The sequence below is a fragment of the Psittacula echo genome, assembly GCF_963264785.1.
Source record: "Psittacula echo genome assembly, chromosome: 6".
Lineage (NCBI taxonomy): Eukaryota > Metazoa > Chordata > Aves > Psittaciformes > Psittacidae > Psittacula > Psittacula echo.
In genome coordinates, this window is record NC_137743.1 from 13,822,340 (window position 1) to 13,849,306 (window position 26,967).

The 26,967-nt window shown below is 46.0% G+C and overlaps 1 protein-coding gene across 2 annotated transcripts in view; it reads left to right on the forward strand.

The window, feature by feature from the left end:
- The window catches only part of SH3PXD2A (SH3 and PX domains 2A), a gene marked incomplete at both ends in the record, with an annotated part of 250,002 nt that overhangs the window by 16,265 nt on the left and 206,770 nt on the right, over nucleotides 1–26,967 (forward strand). For both annotated transcript variants that reach the window (XM_080621336.1, XM_080621337.1), the window contains one exon: nucleotides 25,942–26,022. In XM_080621336.1, the coding sequence (XP_080477462.1) occupies nucleotides 25,942–26,022 (81 nt within the window). The remainder of the gene's footprint in view (nucleotides 1–25,941; nucleotides 26,023–26,967) is intronic.

The following is a 26,967-nucleotide window of genomic DNA, read 5'->3' on the forward strand; positions in this document are numbered from 1 at the left end:
TTGACCAGCTCTCTTCCTGGCTGGTGTCTCTCCATCCTTCTCTGCTGGGGAACATTTCCAGGATCTGTCATGGAGATTGTTCAATGTCCTCATTGGCACATGCTCAGTGCCAGTTTTTACACATATTGTAGGGCTGATTTGTTATCAGTGAACTCAGAAGGCTGTGGGATGGCTGCAGCTTACTTCATCAAAGCAGTCTAAGACTCATTTGCCCTTCAGATGTTTAACTCTGTCTTAGAGGCTGATTTCTTTGGGAGACCCAAATGGGGAGCACAGGGCCTTATGCTTTAAGGCAGTAGTTTTCACACTGAGGTTTGTGGCCTGTTCCAGAAGCAGTGGTAAAAGTAACAACTGGCAGTAGGTTTGCTTTTCTTAGGCTTAAATTCACTGTTCCGTGGATGAAAAATGTGCAGAGGCCACTTGTTAAAATTATATTCAGTATATTTGCACTTTTCTACAAGTATCAATGAAACTACAGAGGCACCTTGGAGTATGTGCTTACTGTGAAAGTATCAGTAATAGGTAGCAGTGAGGGGGATCAGGAGGGAAACCATGAAAGTCTTTAATGTAAGTTGCTAGAGGTAAAACCAGAAGGTTGCAAGCCATCTTTCTGGATGAAGCGAGACATTTGTGCTCAGATAGCAGTGGTTATCCAGTGTCAGGTCCTCTGTAAAGCTTCTGTGTAGAGGGTTCATGTGTAGAAAGGCTAAAAAACGTGGTGGGGAAGAACCAGAGCTGACTGCTAGTGAGAGCGCAGTGATGCTTTATGCTTCCAGCTAACTGCTGCTCTGAGGCTCATGAAAACCTCATACACAGCTGGTGAAACCTCTGTGCAGTCCTGCTAGGAAAATGATACAGACCTGTCTTAAGGGAGAGTTTGCCTGCAAGATGGGAGGAACCTGGCACAACTTGCCTGTTGTCACCGAGCACATCAGTGACGAACTTAGGGAAGAGTGGCCCTGAGAGAATGGATGTGGGGTTTGTTTGGGGTTTTGGAGGACCTGTTTGAGACTGTTTTCTCCGGAGGTGGTGACACCTGTGTGTTGGAAACTGTTCCTGGGAGTTTTTAAGCTGCCCATCCCTTCTAATCTTAGCCAGTATCAGATGTGACCCTGGTTTTCCAGCCCTGCTCTAACTGCTTGAACATGTTGTGGGGCCCAGATGCCATTACAAGCACTTGGCTCAAATAGCCGCTGCCTGTCTCCCTCCAGCCACCCAGAGATTCTGTGCCCATCAAGACATGGAAACCAAGTGTAAAGTGGTGAGGCAGGACAGCATTAGTGATAAAGTGCTTGACATACTGGGCTCATTTCCCAAGGCCATGTTACCTCCTTGGCAGATGGGGATTAACAGGAGGAGTTGGGCTGGGGGCATTGCCAGCAGCTGTCACTTCAGAGAAAGAGAAGCTAACGTTCAACCATGTAACTCTGGCTGTAAAATACTTACTAGGCTTGTTAGATTGTACTAAAGGGGGTTAATATACTTAAAGATTGTATAAAGGTGGTGAAGATTAAGAACATTTATTGCAAAACTGTTCCCTCTGCAGTCTTTTCTCCCAGGAGTGCACAGCTAAGGAAAAACACCAATTGAGTCCCACTGATTGACTCTGCTGTGTCTGGATTCCTGCTTGTGTCCATGGGGGGTTGCTGGGCATTGGAACTGAGGTTCCTCATGCTTGAGCAGTGAGCTGTAATACTAATTTTGACTTCACACACTCAACACTGATCTTGCAACGAAATGTGATTGCCAAAATTACAGGGGCTGGAGTTGGTCTCTCTTTGATCTCAGTTAAAATCTCCTGAGCAATTTACTGCGACTTAATAAGTAACAGTGCATGAGTAGTGGGGTGCTCACTGCCTGCACACTCACAGTCAGCTCAGACACATGGTACAGCAAACTTGCTTTCTTTGCAGCTAAACTGAGACAAATGGACTGGCAGTGCAGGTCAAGGTTTATGCAAGGTTACCATGTATTAACTAATGCATATAAGAAGGTAAAGCACAGCACTTTGGTATGTATCTGATCAATCTGTTAGATGACTTAGTGAGCTGTCTGAGATGGCCTCAGGAATTGGGAGCTTTCGGTTACATCTCTTCAATGTGGTTTGGTGTTTGCTCAACATGAAATGATTTGTCTGGTGAGTTGAGGGTGAATCAAAGGTCTCTTTTGCAATCCCTGCTGCTCCACTGGGTTTCCTTGGGGAAGATCTTTTCATTTCTGCCCTGGTTTAATTGATCCTTGTCAAGAAACATGCTAATGATGACTCTGGCTGCCATGGAGTGCTATGGATTTGCCAGCAGAAGAGTCTGTTATCACAATTTGAGATGCCTCCCACTCTCGAATTACAGCTCCTAATTTGTTTTATTTCGAGAGTGTTTGTATTTCAACAATCTGTGGGGTTATTATCCTGTGTTTGTTGCTGTACTCTGTAAGAGCTTTCCTTCATGCTGGAAGGAGGAGGAACAGGATATAAATACCATTATCATCACTGCTGCTGAAAATTGGCCAAATTTCCACACACCAAGTGTCTCAGTCTTATTTAGAGACACGGTAATATTCCAAAGGATGCCCTGAAACTCCTCTTCTCTAGCAAAATACATTGTTAGCTCACTGGAGATGTAATATTCTGATAAAAATGAATTTTTAACTCAGGATTCAGCTGCATGCTTAGCATTCCCCAGGTAGCACAGACTGATGCTGATAAAAGTGACATGGGCTGTACAGTAATGAGGAAAAGATGTACGTGTAGGGGGCAAGAAACTAAAGTCTCTGGAGCAACTGTTCCACAAACCTTTGCAGAACGTGCTGGCTCAGTCTCTCCGGGGCTCTCAGCTGGCCTTCCAGTTGCAATGGCTCCTTCAGCACATCTGACACCTCAGCAGCTCAGCTGTCAGGGTTCAGCACCAAGGCAAAGCAATGCTCCTTGCTGGCTCTGGGAATGTAAGGGGCTGTCCCAGCAACAAAACTCAGTCTATTTTTGTTCTTGGACAGTGGCTGGATACAATTCTGCTCCATGCAGTGCTAAATTAGAGGATGAAACTATGGCCGAAGGGTGTGTGTGCCTCTTCTGCTCCCTGTGAGGAAGACTGCAGAGGGTAGTGGCCTTTTCTTCTCCCCATTCCTCTGAGGACAGGATGAGAGCAGTGCTTTAACCTTCCTCCCGCTGGCTCATCTGGCACGTGTTAATGCTGGTCCCAGCCTTTCTCCACTCTTTGTAGCTCACTGGAGAAAGGATGAGTAGAGCATGGGAGCCCAGTGTCACTGGTGCAGGAAGCTGGGCTGGCTTTTGGGCTGCCTTCAGTCTGGGTCTATCTCTGCAGCATCCTTAAATGGGCTAGAAAGCCATGACCGTCCTGCCCCTCTGTATGGCAGTAAGGCACCCAGCAAGGGCCCCTTGCACTGCAGCACCAAAGCAATGGCTGTGAAGGACCTTCTGTGCAGTTGTGTGGGTGTGTAAGTTGTTTTCTTTGTCCCAGTCCTCCCCAACTTGTTTCAGACATGTCTCTGACCTGGGGAGGATTGATCCAAGGGTCCTAACTCCAGACACAGTGCTGCTGATCCACCTTGACCCCTTCATTTTGTTGTTGTAGTTCAGTCTCAATTAAACTTGTCATTTGTTGAGAGCAGTTGGGCTTCTGAAGGTGGGTGACCCTGTTCTTTCACGTGTATTGCTGGTATGAGTGACTCCAGGCTGTTGCTGCATATCTAGGAGCATGGTATATATTCTTTCTCTATGCCAACATCTGCTGGAGAACCAGATGGGTCTCAGCCAGTCAGACGAGCCAGTCAGATGCCTGCTGTGTAGGGTGACAGTAGTGATAAGTTGGGAGCAGCTGCCACTGAATGCAGCCCTGGCCCTCTTCCTTGCACCCTCTTTGCCCTGGGTCTTCTCTGAGACCATGGTTAGCCAATTCAGGAAGCAAAAAATGTCCCAGATTATTTCCTTTTTCGGAAAAGAAGCTTTCCTTTCAGTCAGTGGAAGCCCAGGGCTGTGCTCAGGGATGCTATCCTGTGCGGGGGTAAAGTGTCATCTCTTCCAGCTGCTCCTGGCCAGAGGTCACATCCTCCAGCAGATCCAATCCCTGGCACCCTCCCTTTTCCTATACCAGCAGGGATTAACTAGACTCCACTTCCTAGTGGGATTTTTCTCATCTGGATTTGCAAGGGACAGCACACCTGGTCCTTCTGGCATATGTGAGGTGATGGTAACCGCTGGAGGGAAGGGGTAGCGACAGGCGATGGTGGGTGGCTGCCAGCTGCCTCCTACATCTGCTCAGCTGCAGCTCAAAGCATGTCTGACCTCAGCCAGGCAGTGGTTGCGCCTCCGACTTGCCAGTCTCCATGACACACACGATGTTCAAAGTGCTTTTTCATATAGGAAGTAGTTTAATCATGGTTTTGTTCCCTGTTTCAGCAAATCTGACCAGAGTCTGCATTGTTAAGTGTAAATGTCACACAGGCAAATATAATAACATCTGGTTTAAAGTGAAAAGAGTGAGGAAATGGGTGTTGTGGTTAAAATAAAGTCTGCATCCTGAAGTCACTCCTCCGCAGCTAGGTTTTGTTTAGATAGACTGAATGTAACCTGTAATGTCAAGACTCAGCCTGTACAAGGAGAATTAGAGCAAAGGCTGAGTGTTTGTCATAGCCTGAACTTTCTGCCCAGGTCATAAACATCTTGGAGGCATTTTTCGTGTCTCTGGACATCCTTTAAGTAAGCTGTCTTCCACAGTTCACTGGGCTTTATTCTGGTGTGCAGCCCAATGGGGATACCCTCATTGACCTTCAAATTATGATTTAGGCCATTAGGATAAATTGAATCACAGCCCATCTTGGATGGGGCCCATTTATCAGGAAAAGAGCTCCTAACTGCAGGGAGCCATGACCAGCTGCCTCTTGAGGAATGCGGTGCCATGTTCATGTAGCTGGGTCATCCTCCAGCTTTTCCCGTTACTGTAGGGCAGTGCAAAGGAGCATACACCTACATTTTTTATAGGTTGCTGTGACTCTTACAAACCCCCATCCTGTTCCTGCCAGCTTTCAGAACTATGTGCTTGCTCCAGATTGCTGGTTATCTCTGGTGTCTGTGGGAAGCAGAGAGGGTGTTTGACTGTTATACAACAGTAGATATGTTGTCACACTGTACAAAGGTTTAACGTCATCTTCATATGGCCTAGAAATTTTGACTTTTAGAACTAAAATGGGAAACAAGTGGACTTAACTTTTATGCCTTTAGGGCAAGAAAGTTTTGGGTGTTTTTATCTTTCTTACTAGAAACCATTTGATTTCACTTTAAAGGATTCTAAATATGTACACCGACTACGTCTTTGTCATTTAGATAGAGGTCTTGCACTTCCCTGCAGGCCTCTTAAACTCAGTGTTAGCTTGAAAACACAATATATGAAACCCTATCAATGCAGCCTATCAAGATAACTAAATATTATGCATGGAGCAAAATATTTCCCTTTCATTATGAAAATAAGTGTTCTCTGCAGTGTTACGCTTCAAGTGTGTTGTTCAAAAGATGTGATCAAGACATCAAAGAGAGGAAAGTTATTAAGATAGCAGGAACTGAACCAGCTGCCTTTCTGTTGGTAATTAAAAGACAGCCTCATGCATTGCCCTGCTGAAATTGCAAACTTTTTTTATCCCCCAAGAGCTGTGTTCTGAAGTGGGACTCATTTTACTGCTTTTAAAATGAGCTGTTTAAGTTTGCAGTTGGAATAGGACTTAGCAAGAAGCAAGAGTCAGCTTCAGACCTGTGCTATAACGTGGTTCGTTAGTACTCAGAACAATTTAAAGGGTCAATACTATTTTGGATGGGAGGAGATGACAAGGTCCTCACAAGCTCACAAGCTCCCTGTTGAGGAGGAGTGAAAGCAGTCAGAAGCTCTGGCCCACTCTGTGGTGGTACTCAGCATAGCTGCAATGCAAAGGTGTCTTGGATTCACTTCTTTATAAACTTGCATCTTCTGAGTTGTACCTGCTACGTCCTTCATAGCCACGGTCCAAGAAGCAAGATAGGAAAGTAAGTGCAAGCCCTGCATGGGCAGTAATTCAGTGCATCTGTCAAATCTGGGGGTCTCTGCCTTGGCACACCTGGGTGACCTGAAGCAGCTCTTTGGACTCTTACATATCTCACTTCATGAATGCTTAACATGAAAAGTTGTGGAAAAGGTAAGAAAAGAGACTGGTTTCACTTGTGCTCTTAGTAAAGTGGGTCTTGGCCATGACACCACTTTGTGTAGGTGTCTCTGAGCTGGCTGTAGCCCTAGTTTGGGCAGCTGGGTCAGCACAGGGCTTGGTATATTTACTTGATTTCTCACCTGGATGTTGTGGTTTGCACTGCAGTATCTACCCAGCCCCTTTGAGGCCAGCTTGTCTCTGAGCTGTGTCGGACTGCCTGTCCCCATGCCATGTCATTGAGATGTTACGGTCCTCCTGCTTCTGGGATTCACAAGCTGGGTCACAGAAGCAAACTTCTGTGCTCAAAGCTTGCAGTTGGACAGGCAACTCAAAATATGTTGGCTTTTCCTTCTCTGGAGTTTGGTGTGCTGTGGACCCGTGAAACTGGCTCAGAAACAATCTCTTTGGTTTATTAATGTCCCCTTTTAAAATAGAAGCATCATCACCTCCAGGCAGCAGGAAGAACAACCTGGGGATGAATTGGCATGGAAGCGCTCATCTCCTCTGAAATTTCAGCCCCTTGAAGTGAGGGGATATTTGAACTGGGGCTTCAATGAGAGCAGTTTGTGAGGGGAAAAAGCTATGGTGAAATGTCTCTCATAGAGACTTAAGTGGCTGGAGCCACATGTTGCAGAAGCCTTGGGATTTACTAGATATAAAGTATATATTTTGGAGTAAGGATGCACCTCCTTTTTGCAGGCTAGTCAGACCTGTGCTCTTCCTGCCAATATCTGTTGAGGTTTCAAATGAGGGAGAAGGTCAAAACCACCCTGTAAAACTCCTTTTTTTTGAACTGTGCCATCAGACAAGCTGTGTCTGGAAACAGAGGAACCGTTGCGTGTGCTGTTTGTGGCAGGTTGTGAATTTATTCCTGGCAAAGTTCCTCTTTGGGTTTTCTGGTTTTGTGCAAAGGCACGGTATAACCCTGTCATCTGTCACAGAGACACATTGCATCAGAGGGAGCGAAATACTGTGTGATGCGCTTCAAGTATAGCCCCAGTCGAGCCTTGTGGGTCAGATGATGTCAGGAAGGAGAGAAGACAACACTGTTGCCCGTTTAAAAACCTGATTAAAGTGGCAGATGAATCAAAAGAAAAACCTGTGTGGGAGCTGAGGCTGCTGGAGTGAGCTGGAAATTTTGCTTCTTCAATCAAAATTACAGCTTGCCTGGAGCAGAGTCCTGAAGTCATTTTTGGTGCCACCTCACTGTGTTTTGGGGCTAAGCTGCAGCCCTAAATCCATTAAGCCTTGATGATGGAGAGAGGTGTGTGGGAGTAGAGCGTGCTCTGCAATTTGCAGGATGAGAGCTCTTGAGCAGCTTGTGTGAGATAGGGTCAGAGCTTAGGGGCACCAGTGACGGGTGGTGGACAGCTCAAACAGGGGGAGCAGGCTTTTCTCTTTCTATTCACAGTCATTTCCTCCCTCAGTGCTTTTTTCCGACTGTAATTCTGTTGTTAAGTGCAAATTGGTCACAGTGAGGTGCTTGTCGAAACCTCCATTGTGCACAACATAGCCCTCAAATTGTCCTTAATTCTGATTGTGAGAAAGCTCCTGTATGCAGCTAAAAACACCGTGGTGTAAAAAATGTGTATTTTTCACTCCCATTTTAGTGAAATAACAAAACTGAAGAATTGCCCTTGCAGTTCATGTTCAGTCAACACTAGTACCTTAAAACCCCCACATTTTCTACATCTTCTGGAGTAAAATGCTGCATCTTGTGCAGGAACTAAAAGCACTGTTGAGAAGTACTGAATGCAACAAATAAGTCATTTTCCTTAGTTTAAAGAAATATTTTGGAAGGAAATCACTCCCAGTTTTGATCAGCCTTGCCTTAGAAAAGAAGAAATTATCTCTATGTGTAACATAAAAGGGGGCTTAACCAATGGCCAAAATAACCAAGCCAAGGGAACATCCAGTGTTTAAAACAAACAGACCAAGCTTTAACCTTCTCTCTGATCTTTTCTATTAAAATTCACCCTTGGAGACTGTTTGATAGGGAAGCCGCCTCTCTTCTTGGATAAAAGAGACATTTAGCTGAAAGTAAGGTCTGCATGGACACTCTGGCTCTGCAGCCATGCAGAAGAGGACTGCAATGGCAAGAGAGGTGGCACCGTGTCCTGCTGGAGCTGTTCAGCACTGGCCAAGCAGCAGGGGACATGCAACCATCCACCAGTGTCCTCATAGCTCTCCTTGGCTCATGTGCCCGTCATTGCTGCCTCCTGACTTATCAGGATGAGAGTGACACAGGCACAAAGTGCAGATACCCACAGGGTGAGAAGGTGTCTGTGATGGTTTCTAATTCCAGGCATTTCAGCTTAGAGCTACTGCAAACCCTTTGTGCTCTGTGCTGCAGCAGTGGCAGCAAGTAGCATTCCAGTTGTATCCCATCTTGTAACCCAGTAGTGACTCCCAAGTGGCTAGCTCAGTGTCTCTGCTGCTGGTGGTCACAGGAGCAGTTCCCATAGGCGATGCTGTTGTTGGGATCTCCTGGTCTGCCATGGGAGGCGCTTTCTCAATGAACAGTTTCTGATGTAGCATGAAAGGACACCTTGGTCTTAATCTCTGATGTGACTTCTTCTGTTAAATCCTTCAGCACAAGTTGGCTGATTCCTCATACTGAATCTGTCATTAGCCCTCTTGGTTGTAACTTGAAGTCTATCCAGAAGGGAGCCCTTCTCTTCTCACAGAGCTTGCAAGCTCCAGCCTGCAAGCATGTCATACTCACGGTAGTGCCTAACTCAAGGATGTTTGAAAATAGACTGCTGCTGTGGGGAGCAGTTGTGCCAGGGGCAGCAGGGGGACTGAAATAGTGACAAGGGAAGGGCTTGGATGTGTGCTTCTCTGGGTGGTGTATGTGACTTGAGACAGCTGCAGATGCTGTTGGTATTCCTTGGTGGAATGGGTTTAGAGATTTTGCACTAAGCCCTTCCCACCTGAATGTGCTGAAGGAGGAATCTGACACATGGGTTTCAGGCATGACCGCTCTCTGTGTAGAAACCAAACATGTTTTACGTGCCTATGATCAGAGGATCCTGTTCAGACCTGGTATCATGCTATTCACTTCAGCCTGGTTACTAATCCTGGCGCTGAGTTTGACCCTTAAGCTTTTTGTTTTTATCATGTGCTTTGATACGGTCGTAAAAATACTGACTGGCTGGCAGGGCTCCAGGGCATGGCTTTGTGTTCTAGCAACTACGAAACGAACGTGCTTAAAGTAGTTTTATGCTTCAGAATAGTGTCCCAGTTCCCGCCTGCCCCAACATTATTTTAAAGCTCATGTTCCCTGTTCCAGGGACATCTCTATTGCTCTCTGCATGTTGTGCAGAGCAGGTTCCTCCTAGGATTGATTGCCTTTTGCCCTGGGACTCAAACCTGGGTGTATGAAAACACAGAACTTAAGTGGAAATACTGCCTCAGGCTTCATGGGAGAGGACATGGAGTAGGAGGTGGATTAGGATCTAGGAGGCCCTCCTTCCTCCGTGATGCTGAAGCCTGCGCTGCTCTCCCTGTCAGGCATGACTAGGGTTTGAACTTTCTGAAACATTTGATACTGGGGTATCCCATCCCCGCTGGGCTGGGAGACCGTGTGTGTCTATGCCTGCACATGGAGGGAGATAAGGAGTGTTTTAAGAAAAAATCCTTGTGTGTGTCTGAGCTGCTGGCCCCCTGTGCCAGGCGAGTCAATGGGCTTTTTACACCCCGTGGGATTGGAGTGTGCCACAAAAAGGCTCCAGTGAATTTATTCTGCTGCTGCGAGGGGCAGCTTTGGTTGAGTGGGGTGCACTTCTATGCTGCTGTGTATCGGCAACATGCCCTCTTAATATAGGTCTGTATTAGTTTTATTTCAATGTTATCTGAAAGGTTATTAATTTAAGTATAAATGTGCCCTTGATACTTGCTTCACAAAGCTGTTCACCCTTCATTTCTTTGAATAACTGTCTCCAACTCCTGAATTTTGGTCTCTCGTCCAAGGTGCCCCTGGAATGGATTCTATCTGAGTTTAACCATATGGTGCTTTTTCCATATGGGCTGGAATATCAGTCTCCCAGATACTGCATCCAGATTCTGCATCCAAATTACGCCTCCAGCTGCTGCTGCAGGGAGCATACTTCGTTTGCTTTGTATAGGGAAATTACAGCTACTGCTCTTTCTCATTCCTGTGAAGGGTAACTTCTTCATTGCAGAGAGGCAGTGCACCCCATAAGAGTGTAATTGTTTATGTCAAAGTGGATAGACAGGAGTTACTACTCTTTGAAGGCAAGTACAGAAAGAGAGCATCTTTTCAAGGCCAAGGTAGGACATAAAAGTTGAATCAGGCATTATTAATCCTGGGAATACATCATGCCCTACTGTAGGCAGCTCCCCAGCACGCTCCAGATAGCCTTCTGCTTGTTCTGCTGTCCAGTCTCAGCACGAGGAGCTGGGCTGGAGATCCCAGTCCTGACCCTTCATAGAGCAGCGTATAAACAGCTCCTAGGCAGGGACTGTATTGGATTCAGCTTGCGGTGTCTAATTTGTTCCAAGTGCTGCTAATAATTAGGGAAATAAAATGATTAGTTAGAAAAGGAATTCAGTTTATTGGGAGTGTGTTCCAGGAGGGTTTTATAGCTCTGAAATAGTAACTTGCCAATCAAATAAGTATTGCAGAGTGAAGATGAACACAGTAGCCAGCTCGGCAGTCAGTAATAGAGCACTGCCTTGCAGCCCATGGCTCAAAATAAACTTGATGTGAAAATGCACTATTTTATAGACATGGTACTTTTTTTTTCCTAGGAAAAAAACATAAATCTTGCCTACAAAACTTTTTTCATTCTGTCTTGTGCCCAGCAAGATCAAGTTTACCTGGATCCTGCTGGATGCTTAAACCACGACACATTCCCGAGGGGTATTTGTGAATTCCCTCTGCATTGCACCTCGTAGCTTAATGGATCTTTAAGACCAAAGAACAAGGGAACAGAACTCTTTGGAAGATGTTGTTGCTGGTTTCCCTGGGATAAGGGAGAACCCAAGCCTTGCATGCCAGATGTCCTTTCAAGGGGAAAAGGAATAAAGTGACATGGCTGGTATATTATTTGGATAGTTTTTTAATGTCACACCTTGATGGAGTCTGAGGTTTTTAACTCAGGGATTGACTGTCAATATTGTGGCCAGATGCAGCAGCTGGCTGAGCTCCCCAGCTTCAGAGCTCACTTTTTAATCATGCTTCTATAATTTACCCTGTCAAGTTGATTTGCTGTTTGGTGGTGTTTTGGAGTTAGGTTTTGGGCTAAGGAGGGTTCTTGTGTCAGCAAGAGGACAGTCGGGTCTCCAATTGGCCTGGCAGGTGTTTCCAAGTGGGCCAGTGGACCTGTTAAGTGGTCAGGTGTGCAGATGGGAATTGGTACCCTTGTGCCATAGGTTTGCTGAACTCCTGAACAAACCTCCAGCCTCCTTTGCTTGTCATAGAATGGTTTGGGTTGGAAAGGACCTTAAAGCTCACCCAGTTCGAACCCCCCTGCCATGGGCAGGGACACTTCCCACTAGACCATGTTGCTCAAGGCCCTGTCCCACTCCTTAAACCCATGGGACAGAAATGGGGCTATTCAGCTGGAAGAGGTGTGACATATTTCTATTTTCTGTATTTTTGCATACATGATTGCTCCCTGTGGTAGTGATTTGCTGACTTGGAGAGCTGGTGACGTGCTTGCTGGCTGTAGCTCTTCGTGGTTGCAAGTTAAGAGGCAGTGCAGTTGACAGACCAAAGCCACGTGGCAGCCTCTCCAAGGATTGCTGGCTGCTGAGTGACTGCAATCAAGACCTGGCTTTCTTGCCACCATGATGGGGTTGCTTCAGAGCCTCCCCTGGGCTGCAGAACTGGCAATATGGCAACTACAGCTAGTGTGGTCTAACAGGGGTTGGAAATGTGTGGAGTGCTGCAGCTGTGGCAAGACCTGAGCCAATTTGGAGAGGATTCAGTCATCTCCAGCTGAAACTTGGCAGGATATAACTGATGTGTGAAATGAGGGTGTTGGAGCAATTCATGTGTGCTGGAGTTGCGGAGATGTTGGGCTGGAGGGTTCCTGCTCATCTGTGCAAGGCTGGAAGAGTGTTGTCATAATACTCAGTCTGGGCTGTAGACAGACTCACGGGCCTGTTTTGGGAAAACCCAAAATTATGGTGGAAGGATGATAGTTACCAAGAGCCAGGATTTTCAACACAGCCCACAAATCAACAGTTGTACAAGTCCAAGGGACAAAGTGACAAAGATTACCTTGACAGTTGCAGACTGCAAGTCAGCAACAGTTAAGTGTAGGCTTAAATCCCATTGAAATCTCTGGAATTCAGGCCCTTCCTTGAAGTGCAGCATGTCTTTCAGTGTCCTGGCAGGCTGAGCCTCCAAGGGATCACTGTTGTGATCTCTGCAGACCATTCAGTATGTGCCCTACACTTTCTAGGAAGATTTTCTGTCCCGAGGAGATGACTTTTATCCACAGGACCAAAGCAAAACGCTTATCGTCTCAGTATTGAGAATAGGGATGGTTGCTGGAGGGATCTTTTTTGTGACCATGAAGAACTGGGAATACCAAGCCAACATCTCATGATCAGGTGAGACTTGCCTCCGTGTTCACAAGCCACGAGGAACTTTTTGGCTGTCTTTGTGTTGCTGGTGGAGAAGCCTCACTGGCAACTGGGGAAGCAGAAATTGCCTTCTCTGAAGTACAGACAGCGTGGGTCTCAGGGTGCAGGCCTGGGTTTTGCTCTTGCCTGTCCCATCCAGAGTGGTCCTGGGCTTGCTGGAGAATGCTGATGGGAGCAGTGGTTTTGCCCTGTGGTCAGCTATGTTCCAGGGTTAGTGGTTATCCTCCGCTAAAACTATCGGTCAGTTCTCCAGCTGGCCTCCTTTGCTTACCCTCAAAAGCAGTTTGGATAGTTAATAGAGAGGAGAGACTGTGGGAACTTAATGGTCTGTCTCTGGAACCTGGGCCTGTGGCTTTATCATCTGAGAGAGCTCTTGCTTTCATTTTGTCTGACTGTCTCTTCCCTCAAGTGAGAGCAGCCATGGTGGCTGTGTCAGTTTGGTGTGTCTTGTGGGAGAATTCCTCCCTGCTTGCTGCTTCCAGTGGCATTTGATTGACCTGGGAGCAGATCCCTTCCCCATATCTTTTTGGGGTTTGTGTGTTTTACTTGACCTTGGAAGCTATCCCACTGGCCTCCAGAGTGATGGATCACCCCATCACTGCACCCAGAAGTCCAGGATGTCCATTCCTTCTACCTGAGACAGACTGAGGCAAATCCTGGAGCAAGTGGCCTGGTGGCATTGCTGAAGGCATCCCCTCTTATTTAACAGTCTGCATCTGCTGGTGTGTGGGCAAGGGTTTATTTTACCTGGGATCTCCATGTGGAGAGCCAGCTCATACTAGTGGGCTGCAAATGGAGTTGGGCCCCTAGAGATTGTGGTGCTTGAACCTGGAGACCTTCCTTTGCACCTGGCTTTGATTTGCATTGCAACCCATCTACTCTTGGTACATGGAGGTGGATGGAAGCAGAGGCACTCTGCTAGGGCACGGGATGCTGTGGATCTTACCATAGCCTGCTGATAGCACTCGATTGTGAATAAGGTGATTTTACATCTGTCCTTGTGTTGTTCCAAAGCAAGAGTGGTTTATATTTGAACAGTATTAATTTAATCTCATTGAAGCCTTAAGAAATGGCACAGTGGGCCAAGCCCCGCTAGTTTTGCTCATGTTTCACAGGGCTGAGGAGAGTGAGATTTGATCCTCTTTGGATGTATCTCTACTGAAAGGGTGGTTGTGGGAAAGAGAAAAGAAGCAGGGAACTACAACACTGGAAAAAAGAATCCTAGCTCTGCCCTGAGCCGTTTGGCAATAGGACACTGCAGGGCATGAGTTATGATGCTGTAATTCACACCTCATGTGTTCTGTGGCATTTGGCCGACTGCTTCATGCCCTGCACATGCAGTGTGAGAGATTTTGGTTCAGCTTGCCCCTTGCTGGCTCAGCGCTCAAGTGGAGATGCCTGCATGGGGATGGCTGCAGGACTTGGCTCTTCCTCCACTGCTGTATATTCCCTTTGGCAAAAAAGCTATGGCTGTTCAGGGCAGACTTTGCATCTCCCTAGTCCAGCCTGACTTTGGCGTATCCTTACCTGTAAGCAGATCCCTGGTCCTAGCAAAAAATGGAGGACATGTTAAGTACTATAGAAGCTGCATATTCTCTATTGTGTCAGCACTGCTCCTGCTGGGATCACTGGGGGCAGTAAGGGTTGGTGCCTGGGAGCAGCAAGCAAGGTTTGAAGTCTGAAATGGGTCAAGAAGTTGTTGAGTACATCCATCTTTATCTCAATCTTCTGTTTCAAATCTGCTCTGTAAGAGTGAACACTCAGGGAAAGGGTTTTCAGATCAGGTCATTATTAATGAAAGACTTGACAGGAGGTGCATTCCTCCTGCAGCTCAGTTCAGGGACGGAGTGCCCTTGGCTGGGACAAAAATTGGTGCTTGCTTGTCTGTCTCTCCAGACGCCTGCAGGGTGGCAGAATGTTTGTGCCCTTCAGCCTCACTGACTGTCCATCCCGTCATCCCCATCGTATGCTGGTGCCTGGGGATGAGTTGGCAAAGCAGCTGCGTGTTGAGAGCTCTACTCTGAAGTTGACAGCTGAGCCAAGTCAAAGAGGAAGCATCTCTTAAAAAGTGCCTGTCCTTTTCCCAGACTCCATGAGCATGAGTTCCTGCCCTGCCCAATGTCACTAAATGCATGAGGTGACTCTGATCCATGCTGTGCCCATGCGGGCTGTTGGTGCTCTGGCAGTCAGGCCTGGCCTGCTGTCAGGATGCTGTTTCGTACTATTGTCTTTGCATATCTGCTCTGTGGTAAATTATAGTAGTGCCTCCATCTCCTTCTTGTATTAGCCCTTCATAAACTGGAATTTTAAATTGCTTTGGGGCCCCATGTTACAAACTTTGAATCCTCTGAACGAGGATTGGAGTCAAATCCCCATTTTTTAAAAGGGTTTGCCATTTGGAAGTGTTCTGTTGCTAGCAGTTGGACCCAATGGCTGTGACAGAAGCATATGGTTTTCAGAAGTCCCATCAAGTAGAACAGCCCCATCCAAGTGATGCTGTGCCCTGCAAAGATGTGGGACTGTTTGGTGTGAGTGTGGCTGTCCCAGCCAACCTGCCTTGTGGACCACCATGCACTGACAGTGCTGCATCATGGAGGAGACAGAGGTCAGCATCAATTTGGGCATCTCTGCGCCATGTAGACCTTTTCTTATTGTATGTGCATCTACCTCACCTTCAACCTAGTAGACATTAGATGTCTGTCTAGCATAGGATCCTCCTGAAGGCAGAGGGCAAGGCAGCTCCAGAGACGGATGTCTACTCTAGCCGTGTACCTAGAGAAGGATCTGAGATGGGTAGCTTTGACCAGTTTGTAAGCCTGACTTTGGGATGCATAAAACTAGAACTTTTGCCCAAATCCTGCCTAGCAAATTCCTGCTGTCTCCAGATGCTGTATCTGTTCATGCAGCTGTATTGAAAGTATGTATTGTAGTTCTTGAAAGTCTGCTGTTACAGACAGTAATTTTTCTGGGCTTTTGGTGGTCACTTAAGCAGATTTAATAGAGTTTCTGTCTGCTGAACTTTAATAATTGCTTTTAAGTGGCTAGAAGTAGGAGAATATTCAGGCTGGGGACTGAAAGGAAGAGGTTTGTTTATTGTTCCAAGTCACTGTAAACCCTGAATTTGACAGAAATATAAATGCATGCAGTCATTTTGCTGATTCATACCTTATTACTGGTTTGGATAGAACGTATAATATAGATATTGCCCTAAAAGGCTTATTTCTAAGGTGACACATGCTGACTTGCAGCCACACACTCTCCTTCCAAAAATGAGCAACTCCCCGGGTATGTGTGGCTTGTGGCTGGGTTGTGATAGGTAAATGAGAAGGAATTAGTGTGGTCTCCATCACCGCCTTCTGTGGCAGCTCGGACAGACAGTGCTCTATCAAGCAGCAGTGCCTGTTTCCAAAGGAGACATGGAGTTTTTTGCAGAGGGATGCTGTGTGATCCCTAGGGATGTTGTTCTCTGCACCAAAAGAGTCCAGTTGAATATATTTTCCTACCACAGGATGCCTATATTTGCAGGTTTTAAAGGGGGAGTGATGTTTTGAGCAGAAATGCTCTAGGCTGAAGAAGCATTTCTTCTGTATCCCTGTATCCCAGCAGGACAGAGCAATGTGTGCCCATCTGCAGAACCCACAGCCCAGTGAGCTGAATTAACTCAATCTGGAAACCAGTGAGGATAGCCATTTGTGTCTGTGTGTGGCCCAGGCTGCAAATTGCAGAGTTGAAGAGGGATAGGGTTTACGCTGTCCGTGATGGTCCTGTACATCTGGGGTGGGAGAGGGTGTTCCTGCAAGCGGGAAGACAGGAAGCCAAGCGTGGGAAAAGGAGGGAAAAGGAGGATAACTGTTAGAAGAGTGGGAGGGGAGGAAGGGGCAGAGACAGTAGTTCAACTTAGCAAAGAGGCAGTGATTGAGGGTGCGAGGATTTGGCAGAGTATCTTCCCGAAAACCCTGAAGTTCCACAGGAAGAAGGTAATTTAGTGTTTAATTCAGCGCCGTGCCCTGGTGGGAGGGAATCTGTTCTGTGCAGGACTCTTGCATCACTTTTCCTGCCTTGGCCAGAAGCACAGCAGGGAATAAGGAGGGTTCTCCATGTTTGCCTCCTCTTTGGTATTTCACAGTGCGATTCAGGTGTTCTTTGCAAGGCCACGACGCAAAATCACTTTTCTCCCCACAAGAAACATGGATTTGTACAAAGCCTTAAATCAAAAGTGAAAGATGTTTTTTCCAGTGACTTCAGCATTGCATCTTTCTGGGGTTGTGGAAATTTGTTCCCTTTTTTCCAAGAGTTGGTTTCACGTTGTCAGGATTGTCCTGTAAAGAATGTCCAAATACATTCAGCCTTACATGTATATGGCCATGCAGTATAATTGCATGTTTGTTGGGTGGTGTTTGTTTTGAGGATAGGTCTGGTTTGCAGTCACAACTCATAGCATTTTGCAATTATAATGCAAATCCTCATCTGTCAGCATTTTATGCTGGCAGTTCTGTGCTTTGCTGGTTGATCTGTTTGATTTCACCTCAAGTTTTATCCTTCAGTCGTGCATGAAAAATGTGATTGCACCAACTGTATTAAAGTTAGAAGAGTTTTTCAGAGTTGGTTTGTGTCAGGGGCTGTAGATCACACCTGAAGTACTGTGCGCCTCAGCTCTGGCTTTGTGAATCTGAGGGTCTCCTGGTTTACGTGAACTTTTTGTTTCCCTCTACTCAAAATGAGAAGAAAACAAATTTATCCTTCTATTCTATGGCAAAATCCCAGGAGAATTTCCATTATTTGGACTAAGAATGTCCCAGAGCTTTGTCATTGTTCTGGAAGGGCCTGGAGGAGTTTTGCTCCCTTTCCCAGGCCCTTGCTTTGCTTTTCCAACACTGCATCTGGGGGTCACATGGAAGGTTACAAATCAAAGCCGGAAGATTTGCATGCTAATATAAACTACATGCAAGTGTTGGTGCAGAGCAGAAATCCCCAACATGAGAAGCCGAAGGGCAGGCTGGGATTTAGCAGTGCCTCTGTGTGATTGTAACACTGACTGCACAGGGAGCTTGTGTCATTTGTGGAAGTAAGGCCACATGCCTACAGTGTGCAAAAATCTGCCCTGTGCCTGTACATAAGCCAATGTCAGCAATATCATGGTGTGCTCTGTCTTCATGTGGCCACAAGCTGTGGGTGCTCTAGCACTGTATACAAGCTCCGTCGTTGGGAAAAAGCATCAGTACAACCCTGCTGGTTCAATGTAAATGGGCCCTTGTTCTCAGAGCAGAAAGAAAGGTACTTGGAGAGATCTCACACAGGCATAAATACCTCTGTGCAAAGATGTGTGAGATGTGGTGTTAACTGAAACTTACTTGAAGGGTTTGAAATTCCAGGCTCTATTTTTTGACTCTTCTTCTATCAAGACATTCTCTTAGTTTGTCGTACTCATGAAACACCAACTGCCTGCTGGGGAGAAAGACATAAGCGCTGTGTATAAAGTTTAGAAATCAGGTGGCATCCAGATTTAAGAGCCATTAAGCTGAAAACTTTTCATCTTGAAGTGCAGCTAGATTATTTTGGTTTCCTTGGCATAGACAGCCTCTTTTAGACCTAGAGTAGGGTATTTGAGAAGGCCACGAGGGAGCCAGGTTTCACAGAGAACCTGTATGTTCTTGTTTCCATTTTGTGTTTGTCACTCTACTATTCTAATGCTCTGTATGCTTAGGTGTTGTGTTTTCTAATCACCTGTCAGCTCTTAAAAAGGCAGAAACTCAGTTCTGTGGTTATTCTGCTTCACAAGTATTTCCATCACAAATGGCAAGTAAATGCAGGTAGACAGAACCATTGGAAACAGAAATACGAGTCCAAGTTGTACTAGGGTCAGATGCTCTCCCTCCCTCATGCATGTATGCAAGTCTAATGGCTGGATGTTGTCCACTTCCCTTGTCTGCTAATTCCTTGCAGGGAAGCTGCAAGGAGCTGAGAGGTGGTAGCAGGGAAATGACCCGTGTCTTACTAGTCCTGTTTCTTACTCTTTTTCTATAAACTCCACCTATTGAATGTTGGAGATGAGAGCCTTGACAGGTCTTTGATGTGACCCAGGATATCAGTTAAAAAACAGAGCCCTGCTAATGCAACACAGCTAGTGTATGTCTGCAAGAATTAGACACATCATACTCTGCGCACACACCCCTCAGAATGAAGTCAAATGAAGTAGCCAAACAAGCTTGACAAGAGGCTCGGAGGTGGTTTGTAACCGAGCTGTGGAGCTCCCAGCCATTCCGGTTCTGCAGCTCTCTGGTCAATTTAAGGTCTCAAATTATGGGTGCAAATTCCACTTTTTACCTTCTCATGCCTCTCATGGCCATGCAAATGACCATGCAAAGAGGTGTAGCAGGGAGGTTTTTCCCCTCTTGGCTTATTGCTCTGATTGTGTGTCTTAGCATCTTCTTAGCAGGAAGTCAGTGCTTAAAATCCCAAGTTGGGAAATGCCAAAAGTATGAAGGGTAAAGAAGAGACTTAGCAGAAACTTGAACTATGGGCTTTGGAACTTCATCCATATATAAGAAATGTGGGAGGCTGAGTACTGGCTTGCTGTCCTGTGTAAACACAATGAGCTGGATTCGTCATTCAGACACAACCCTGTTACTTGTCTGGTCCTCACCCCTGAAGCTAGGAAACCAGCAAAAACATCTAGCCAGGTGCCTCCATACTCCAATGAGCTCCTCTTCCTGTGTTCCCAGGGATGTCTGCTGGCTGGCTGGCTTAAGGCAGTTGTTTGTTATTCTCATTTGTGTTTAAATACCAGGATTTGGCAAAGAGAAATGGATTTCATCCTAGTTAATGCTCCATTAGGAGGAAGGTCTGTGCTCTTATAGGATGGAGTAGTGGTGGGATTTTCTAAGCTAGAAAGGACCCAGCTTGAGTCGCAGAGTATGACTGAATTCAGAGCTGGAAATGAGTTTATTTTTCTTGTGTACAGAGTAGATTTGATGTGACATGGCTGTAAAGAGAAGTGGCATTAATCCTCTTGCATTGCTGTTCAGAGCTGAAACAAGATCCACAAAAGAAAGCAGTGAAGGAAGGAAAACTCTCCTTCACCCCACCCTGTATGTTTAATTAGATTGTAAATTAGCTTGCAAATTGTGATGCAAACTGGAATTGCTGTGTCCTGCTTAATTTGCCAGTGTGGTGGCTGCTCACAGATGAGAATTGGCAAGTGCTGGGGCTGTCCAATTTGTTCCATCCCAGCATACTGTAACTCTGCTTTGCTTCCAAAACTGAGGTACGTGTCCATGAGACCCATGGGCTGCTTTGGCTTTTTCTCAGTTACATTTCTCCTGTAGGTAATGGAAACACGAGCTGGGCAGAGGGATGCCCATGAAACCACATGTGCTTCATGAAAAAACCAGACGCTCTGCACCTGCGTGCAGCCTGCATCAGCGCCTGCGCTGGGGACTGCTCTAAGGCACCCTGCCATGGCAGCAATCACCCTGCAAGAAGCTTTCCTGTTCAGGGCTGCTTGGGTTTCATGTTTCTTCCGAGCCTCATCTCTGTTTCTCAGCTCAACCTTCAAATTCCTGGTGCGAGAACAGCTCCAGACTGGGGTTGAAAATAGCGCTTCCTTGGCAGCGTCCCGGCTGAGCTGTGGTCCCTTGGAGACCGTTGTGCTGAAAGGTGACATCATCCAGTGGTGGATTCGCCATGGGCTCGGGGCTGAGGGTCTGACTTCATCTCTGTGGGATTTTCTCAGGTCTCACAGTGCTTTTCAGGGCCTTCTGGATGCTGTGAGCTGGGCAGGGAGCCCATGCTGCGCTCACTGGATCCTGTGTCAAATGTGATCCAAGCCCAGTGAAGACACAGGTGATGTGTGCAGGAGAGCTTATATTCTCCATGTCTTTTCCTGGAGCACTTTTCTCTCCCTGCTGCCCCTCTAGGTCTTGTATAGGGCAGGAATTGAGGACACTGGGGATCCTCCCCCTGGGGAAACCATGGCTACTACTGCCAGTGTTTTCTGGGGTGGAAGAAGGAACCTAAAATCAAGATACTTTCTGGAAAGTGAGCAGCTTTGTTGCCTTGACCTCATGGGTACCAAAAGTGCTGTCTCTAGGCTTTTATCACTCAAAATCTGGGTCTGGGCCAGCAGTGATTTGTGCTCATCAGCACATCTTTGACATTAAAATGGTTATGCAAACTATATTGGTGCAGTGCCTGTACCCTGGTAATTTAGGGCACAGATGTATGTTGAATTCATGGAGGGCTGCTGCAGTTAGAGCTGTTAGAGCTGTGAACGCCACCAGTTAAATCAACCCGCTGAAGTTGCTGCAAGCCTTGTGAGAGTTGGACTGACTTTGCATGGAAGCAGACCAGGGAGCCTTCACATTCTGAGCTGTGCTGGTGATTTCCAGCTCACAGGTGGCGATAACATCTGAATATGAGAGGTGAGGAGTGCTCTTTCCAGCTCCATCATGACCCACTGGAGGACAAACGTCTAACATCTAAATATGAGACTTTGACGAAGCTGAGTTCTCCAGGATAAAAGGGACTGTCGTGATGGCATCTGCATACAAATTGCACCATAGCGTTGTTTTTTTGCATTCATAAAACCTTTCTAATAGCTGGTATTTACTGTAATTACTTATTAAAGGTTAACAGCACCCTCTCTTACGTGTGCAGGGATATTTCTAGTCTCTGCTCTTCAATCTTGTCTTTGCCAATAGCTTGTGTATTTGTGGATGCTCTTATCTTGGTCTCATCACACTGCTCATTTCAGGCACTTATCTTCCACTCCAGCTCATCTGGCTGTAGGAAACAAAACATTAGTCTCTAAAAAGCCAATTGAAAACTTGGTCACATGGGAATAACCTGAACTTTTTTGCCTCTGGGGTTTGTGCCAGCTGGACCTGGATATTTTCCATTGAAAACAAGACATTCAATGATAAAGTCATGCCCAGTGACATTTGAGTGAATGCTTTTTGTAGTAGGAGGTCATCTCTCCTCATCGCTTGGTGTAGGCAGTAAAGGGAGAGCAATAACTTCAGTTTGCAGTAAATTTTCTGCTCTGTGATGGGTAAAATGGAAGTTTCCCAGAGCTAGAATTAAACAGTAATTAGCAGCTGATAAAATCCCCCTCACATCCTGCACTTTCTTTCATGCAGCATGAATATTAAGAGCTGCTTATCAAGCTCAGTTCCTGATTAATATTCTCCAGTTTGTACCCGCCTGCTTCTTGCTTCTCTGAAGAAGGATTGATTTTCATATACATAACAGACTAAAAAATGATTGGATTTCTGAAATTAAAAGTTGAACTTTAATAGAGGCTGGAGCACCCAGTAATTGTGCAGTGAGTTGTTTGTAATTTGCACTTCAATTGGTATTTATATTTAAGGACTTATTTTTGTTAAGGAATTTTGAGGGGAAGCATTTGAATAGTAGCTGTGTTTGACTCCTTTAAGGCCATGAGCATGGCATATACAGAAAGCAGATCTTTTTACCTTAAGGAATTAATTATTGTAGCAATTTTTAATTTGCAATCACGATTCCAGTTTAGTGATGTGCATGTATTGACTGTAGGAAAACACTGTACTTACAGCGTACTTGCAAAAAGAGCTTGCTCCAAGACATGTGAGATGCTTTGATATTTATCTTCTATCAAGAAGCAGAGTGCTGAAACCTGGGTCTGTCGTGGGCAGGACCAGCTGTGTCCTGGAGCTGTGGCTTGCGTGGCTCTGTTCTAGGGAGCTGTTGGATGCCACAGAAAGTCCTCCCTTGGCCCTGCAGGCAGCTGTGCTGGGCCAGCGGGTGTTCAGGGCTTTCGAGCGTGGGACGGCTGTCTGTATTTATCTGATATTTCCTGCTGCCTCCCTGTCCCGTTGCATTTGCATGACCTTGGGCTCCCCCAGGACTGCTTTTCCCATTCTCCCCTGGGATATCATTGATCGCTTTCACAGTGACCCTTTTAAGATCTGAGCAAAAACACAACGAGGTAAGCTGATGTAATGTTTGCTGCTCATGGAGAGGTTATGGGTCTGACTAAGGCAGCAGAAGCAAATAATCACCAAACTCTGATCTCTGAGGGAGAGAAACGTGATACCGAAGTCTTTTGAAACCTCTAGACCCTGCTTTTAAAATCTGGCATTTTTCAGATCTTTTTCAAGCTAATGGTTATTCCCCATCATTTTAAATGGTGGCTGTCAAGGAGCAATATGATTTACGCGAAGAAGCAGAGAAAATCAATAGCCATTTCAGATTTTGCACCTGCAACCCACCAAGCACATTTTGAGCCCATTAGTTTCTTGCTTCACAGAGCTCCGGTTATGATTAAAGGCTTTTTTCTCTCCTGCTATGATCTTCCCATGAAATAAAAATCAGTGCATCTGCCTGCTGCCCAATTCTTGCTAAGCTTGAAGACACCTAAGGCTCAAAAGTATTTAATTGCCATTTTGAATGTGCTGCAAAATCCTGGCTTGACTGCAGTCAGTGCCAGTTTCATTCCTGCAGAGCCTGGATTTCAGAGCTGGGGTCCTTCTCCAGTCCCGCACCCTGAGCCAAACACATTCAACCTCTTGACCAGAGCATGCCTTTGCACCCAGCTCTGCCTAGTCTCATGTGGTGAGGGTGTTGTGTCACTCACTGCACCACTGGATGATGCTGGACTCTTAAAGCAGGATTGACTCCTGTCTGGACTAGATCTCGATCTGTCAGACTTGCAGGCTGTTAAAATTTGGGGGGATACACAGTTTTTGTGGATACTGAAGAGTAGCATGAGGAAACCTGCAGTGCCATGAAAATCAGAAAGCCTGGAGCCTGTGGCATATGTATTTCGTTTCTAGCTTCTTCGAGAAAAAAATGCATTATTAAAGAAAAAATACAGCCTTTATTTTCATGTACAATATGTTTCTCCTATCCCTGTCTCATCCCCTTTGTGAGAACCCAGGGCCAGAATTACAGTATCTGAAGTTGCTTTTGGATCCCAGTCAGCTCCCATCTGTCATGATCTGTTTTTAATCGAATGGGTTTTCCATCTGAAACTAGCTGTAGGATGGAGAATGAGTAGAAATATTTGTGTTGTGAATTAGCTCAGAGTGAAGCTACAAACTTTTTTTTCCCCCCTTCACAACAAACACATGGAAAAATATTCTTCAGTGTAGTGTGGCTGGCCTGAAAATTGGCAACAGCAGCTTCCTTCCCAGGCTCCGACTCCTCTGCCTTGTCTGCATGGACAAGGTCTTTAAAGGGGACCTGAAATCTTCGTGTTACACAATCTTATCTCCCATCCATGTCACACTTGTGTGTATGTGTACTGTGGGAGGGAGGTTGAGTGGCTCAGTTTTCCAGGAGAAATGTAAGACACAGCAGAGGGATAACCTGGATTTGCTGAGAGATGAGATGTGTTCTCACCACTGCGCTTTTCTTTGCCAGCCTTGACTGTCTCTGTTTGGTGGGAACAGCAGATAGGTTTGATAAGATAACAGAGTCAAATTCCGGATCTTAGTCATTAGCCTCAGTGCTTTAGGAAAGGTCCCAGATCTCCTTAACAGCCTGTGCTCAATAGGTCTGGTTCCCTAATGCCATGAAACTGGGCTGCAGTAGATGGGGAGCCTAGTGACTGAATATTGTCTAATAAGCAGAGAGGAAAGTGAGGCTGTAGGACCTCTGTGGCTTCCAGGACATCAAATGACACCTCTCTCCTACTGGGCAAGGAGAAGGAAGAAATCCCTCAGCAGTCCTTGGAAAGGCATTGTTAAGCCTGTTCTTCAACATCCCTCCAGGGATTTTCATGCAGTACCGTTTATCATTAAAAGCAGAGAAGCAATTACCCTGCATCAGTGTCACGGAAGATGCGCCAGTGTCCTTGGGGAGACGGAGAGGAAGGTGATACTTATCCATCCCCCTGTGCTAGAGACAGAGAGCTTTGCTTCTGCATTCGTGGCAAAAGGGAGAGTTACTGCAGCGTTGGGGCTGAGGGAGGAGGGATGCTTTCCTGTTTCTTATGTCAGATCCTTGTCTTGCTCCATATGTGAAATCTGGAGGTTGCTTTAAAGACACAGGAGCTAGCCTAGCTGTGATTTCCATTAGATTTGCATTGCGTAGTCACCAACAGTGACTTTGTCCTGTGTTTGCTGAAGTCGTGTGTATCTGTCATCAAGGCAGAAGGACCAGCATTTGCCCTGAGTGTATGAGAGAGTAGAATCTGGCTAATTTTTAACTTCTTTTCCTTTTTTTTTTTCTTTTTTTTTTGTTGTTTTTTGGGGGTTTTTTTATGTTTTGAGGCACTTGGGTCAAAAGGAAACGCTTGTGGTTTATATGTGTGTGTGTGTATGCATGCACATGTGTATTTTTATCATCCTTTTATCACAGCTTCTGGCAAAACAGTGTTTCTGTAAGATGATGGTTTTTGGGGATGGAGCAGGGCTGTACAAGGCAAATCCTGGGCTTGTTCTGGGCTTTTGTTTTTATTTCCACTGATGTAACAAAACAGTGCCACTTGTACTGGTCTGGTTTACATCACCTTCAAATCAGTCTGATAGGTGCCAAAGGTGCTGAGCGGTACGATGTGTCTCAGCCAGGGCTTTGTGCTGTGGGGTTGAGTGTTGTCACACCTGTATGGATGTGTGTAAGCAGCTGTATTGCACAGCTCTAATCTGACAACCCCCCAGGTGCTGAGTTCCATTTGACTTTCCTTGTTTTACCTAGGAAGGGCCATAGGCACATCTCCATATACAAGGAAAACCTGGAGGATGGGATGGGAGATCAGCAGCTCATGGTGGGCTGTTGCTTCAGGGGTGGCATTGTTCTCCCAGCCATGTCTGCAGCAGGTCCTGGGACCCTCCAGATGGGCAGAGGTAGAGACCAGAGTGTGCTACCAGGGAGCAGTGAATGTGCCATCACTCCAAGCTTTAATCCCAGGGAGAGCAAAATCAATGGGAGCTGGGGATGGGGATGGGTGAGAAAACACTGGGTGCTCTCCCAAGGCCTCTGCTAAAAGCTGCAACAGGGCAACAGCTTTAATTCAATCTAGTGCTGCACCCAGGGCTATTTTTCTCATTGTAAGCAGGAGCAGCAGTGAGATGTGGAATTAACCTAAGCTGGCTGTTCAGCCTTTGTATCCTGTGTTTCATGGCCCACGCTGACTTGTGTTTTCTTTTCCCTGAACAGGTCTATATCATCAACGTAACATGGTCTGACCTGACTTCCCAGATCATCTACCGGAGATACAGCAAGTTCTTTGACCTGCAGGTAAGTCTGTCTTGTCTAACACAAAATATTACTTCCACTCACTTCTAGTCGCGTTTCCAGCTGGGTTAATAGTGCCTTTAAATAAAGCTTTGTGTGTGTTTGGTCTGTTACATGTCATGATCTTGAAACTTTTCAGACTCTGTCCTTGTAGGGTGTAAGATAAGTGGGTGGTATGCTCACAGCAAGTAACTCGCACTGTAAAGACATTTAAAGCTGACATTTTCATGAATGGTTCCCATTGAAGAGGGGATCTAATTTTAAATACTTCAGATGCACTTAGAACAGAAAGAGAGCTACATTCTGGGCCCCCAGAAGCTACTTACCCAAATCACTGAAAACAACAGAGCTTTTGCACACTCCCACAGCAGTTTGGTAATGGAGATGGTAGTGGAAACCTTCCAGACACTCCTCCTAATCATCTTCCCAGCCAGCTGGTGTCCTGGCTCCTGCTGTTTTGTACAGCTCCTTTGCTGTATTCTGTGCCTGTATATTTAGATTTCGTTGAAAGCTTTCTTGCTGCTGACCAAAGTCTGAAGCCAGGAAATAGGAAAAGTCCAAATTATAAAGTTTTAGTGTGAGCGTCTTCATTTCTGGTCCTGCTTCCAGGCACCTGCATGGGTATGGAGAGCTTTCTGGCTCAGGACTATTTAGCAATAATCCATGTCCATTGATACCTTTGTATCATCATACCTCTGTAGGCAGAAAAGCTGTAAGTGCCTGGGGTGAAAACAAAAGCTGTGGTTTGACAGACTCCTGAACTTTGGGGGAAATGTTGATTTTGGGCTGAAGATGGTGTTTGCAGCTGAGCTGTGGTTAAGTATCAAGTGAGTCCTCACAGCCAGTGTTAAGGATGTACACAGCTGACTGGGCTGTGTCTTGGGAAATAGCATCAAGCTTTTTTGCCATGATAAATTAGGGAAAAAAGAGTTCTTCCCTTGGAGAGCT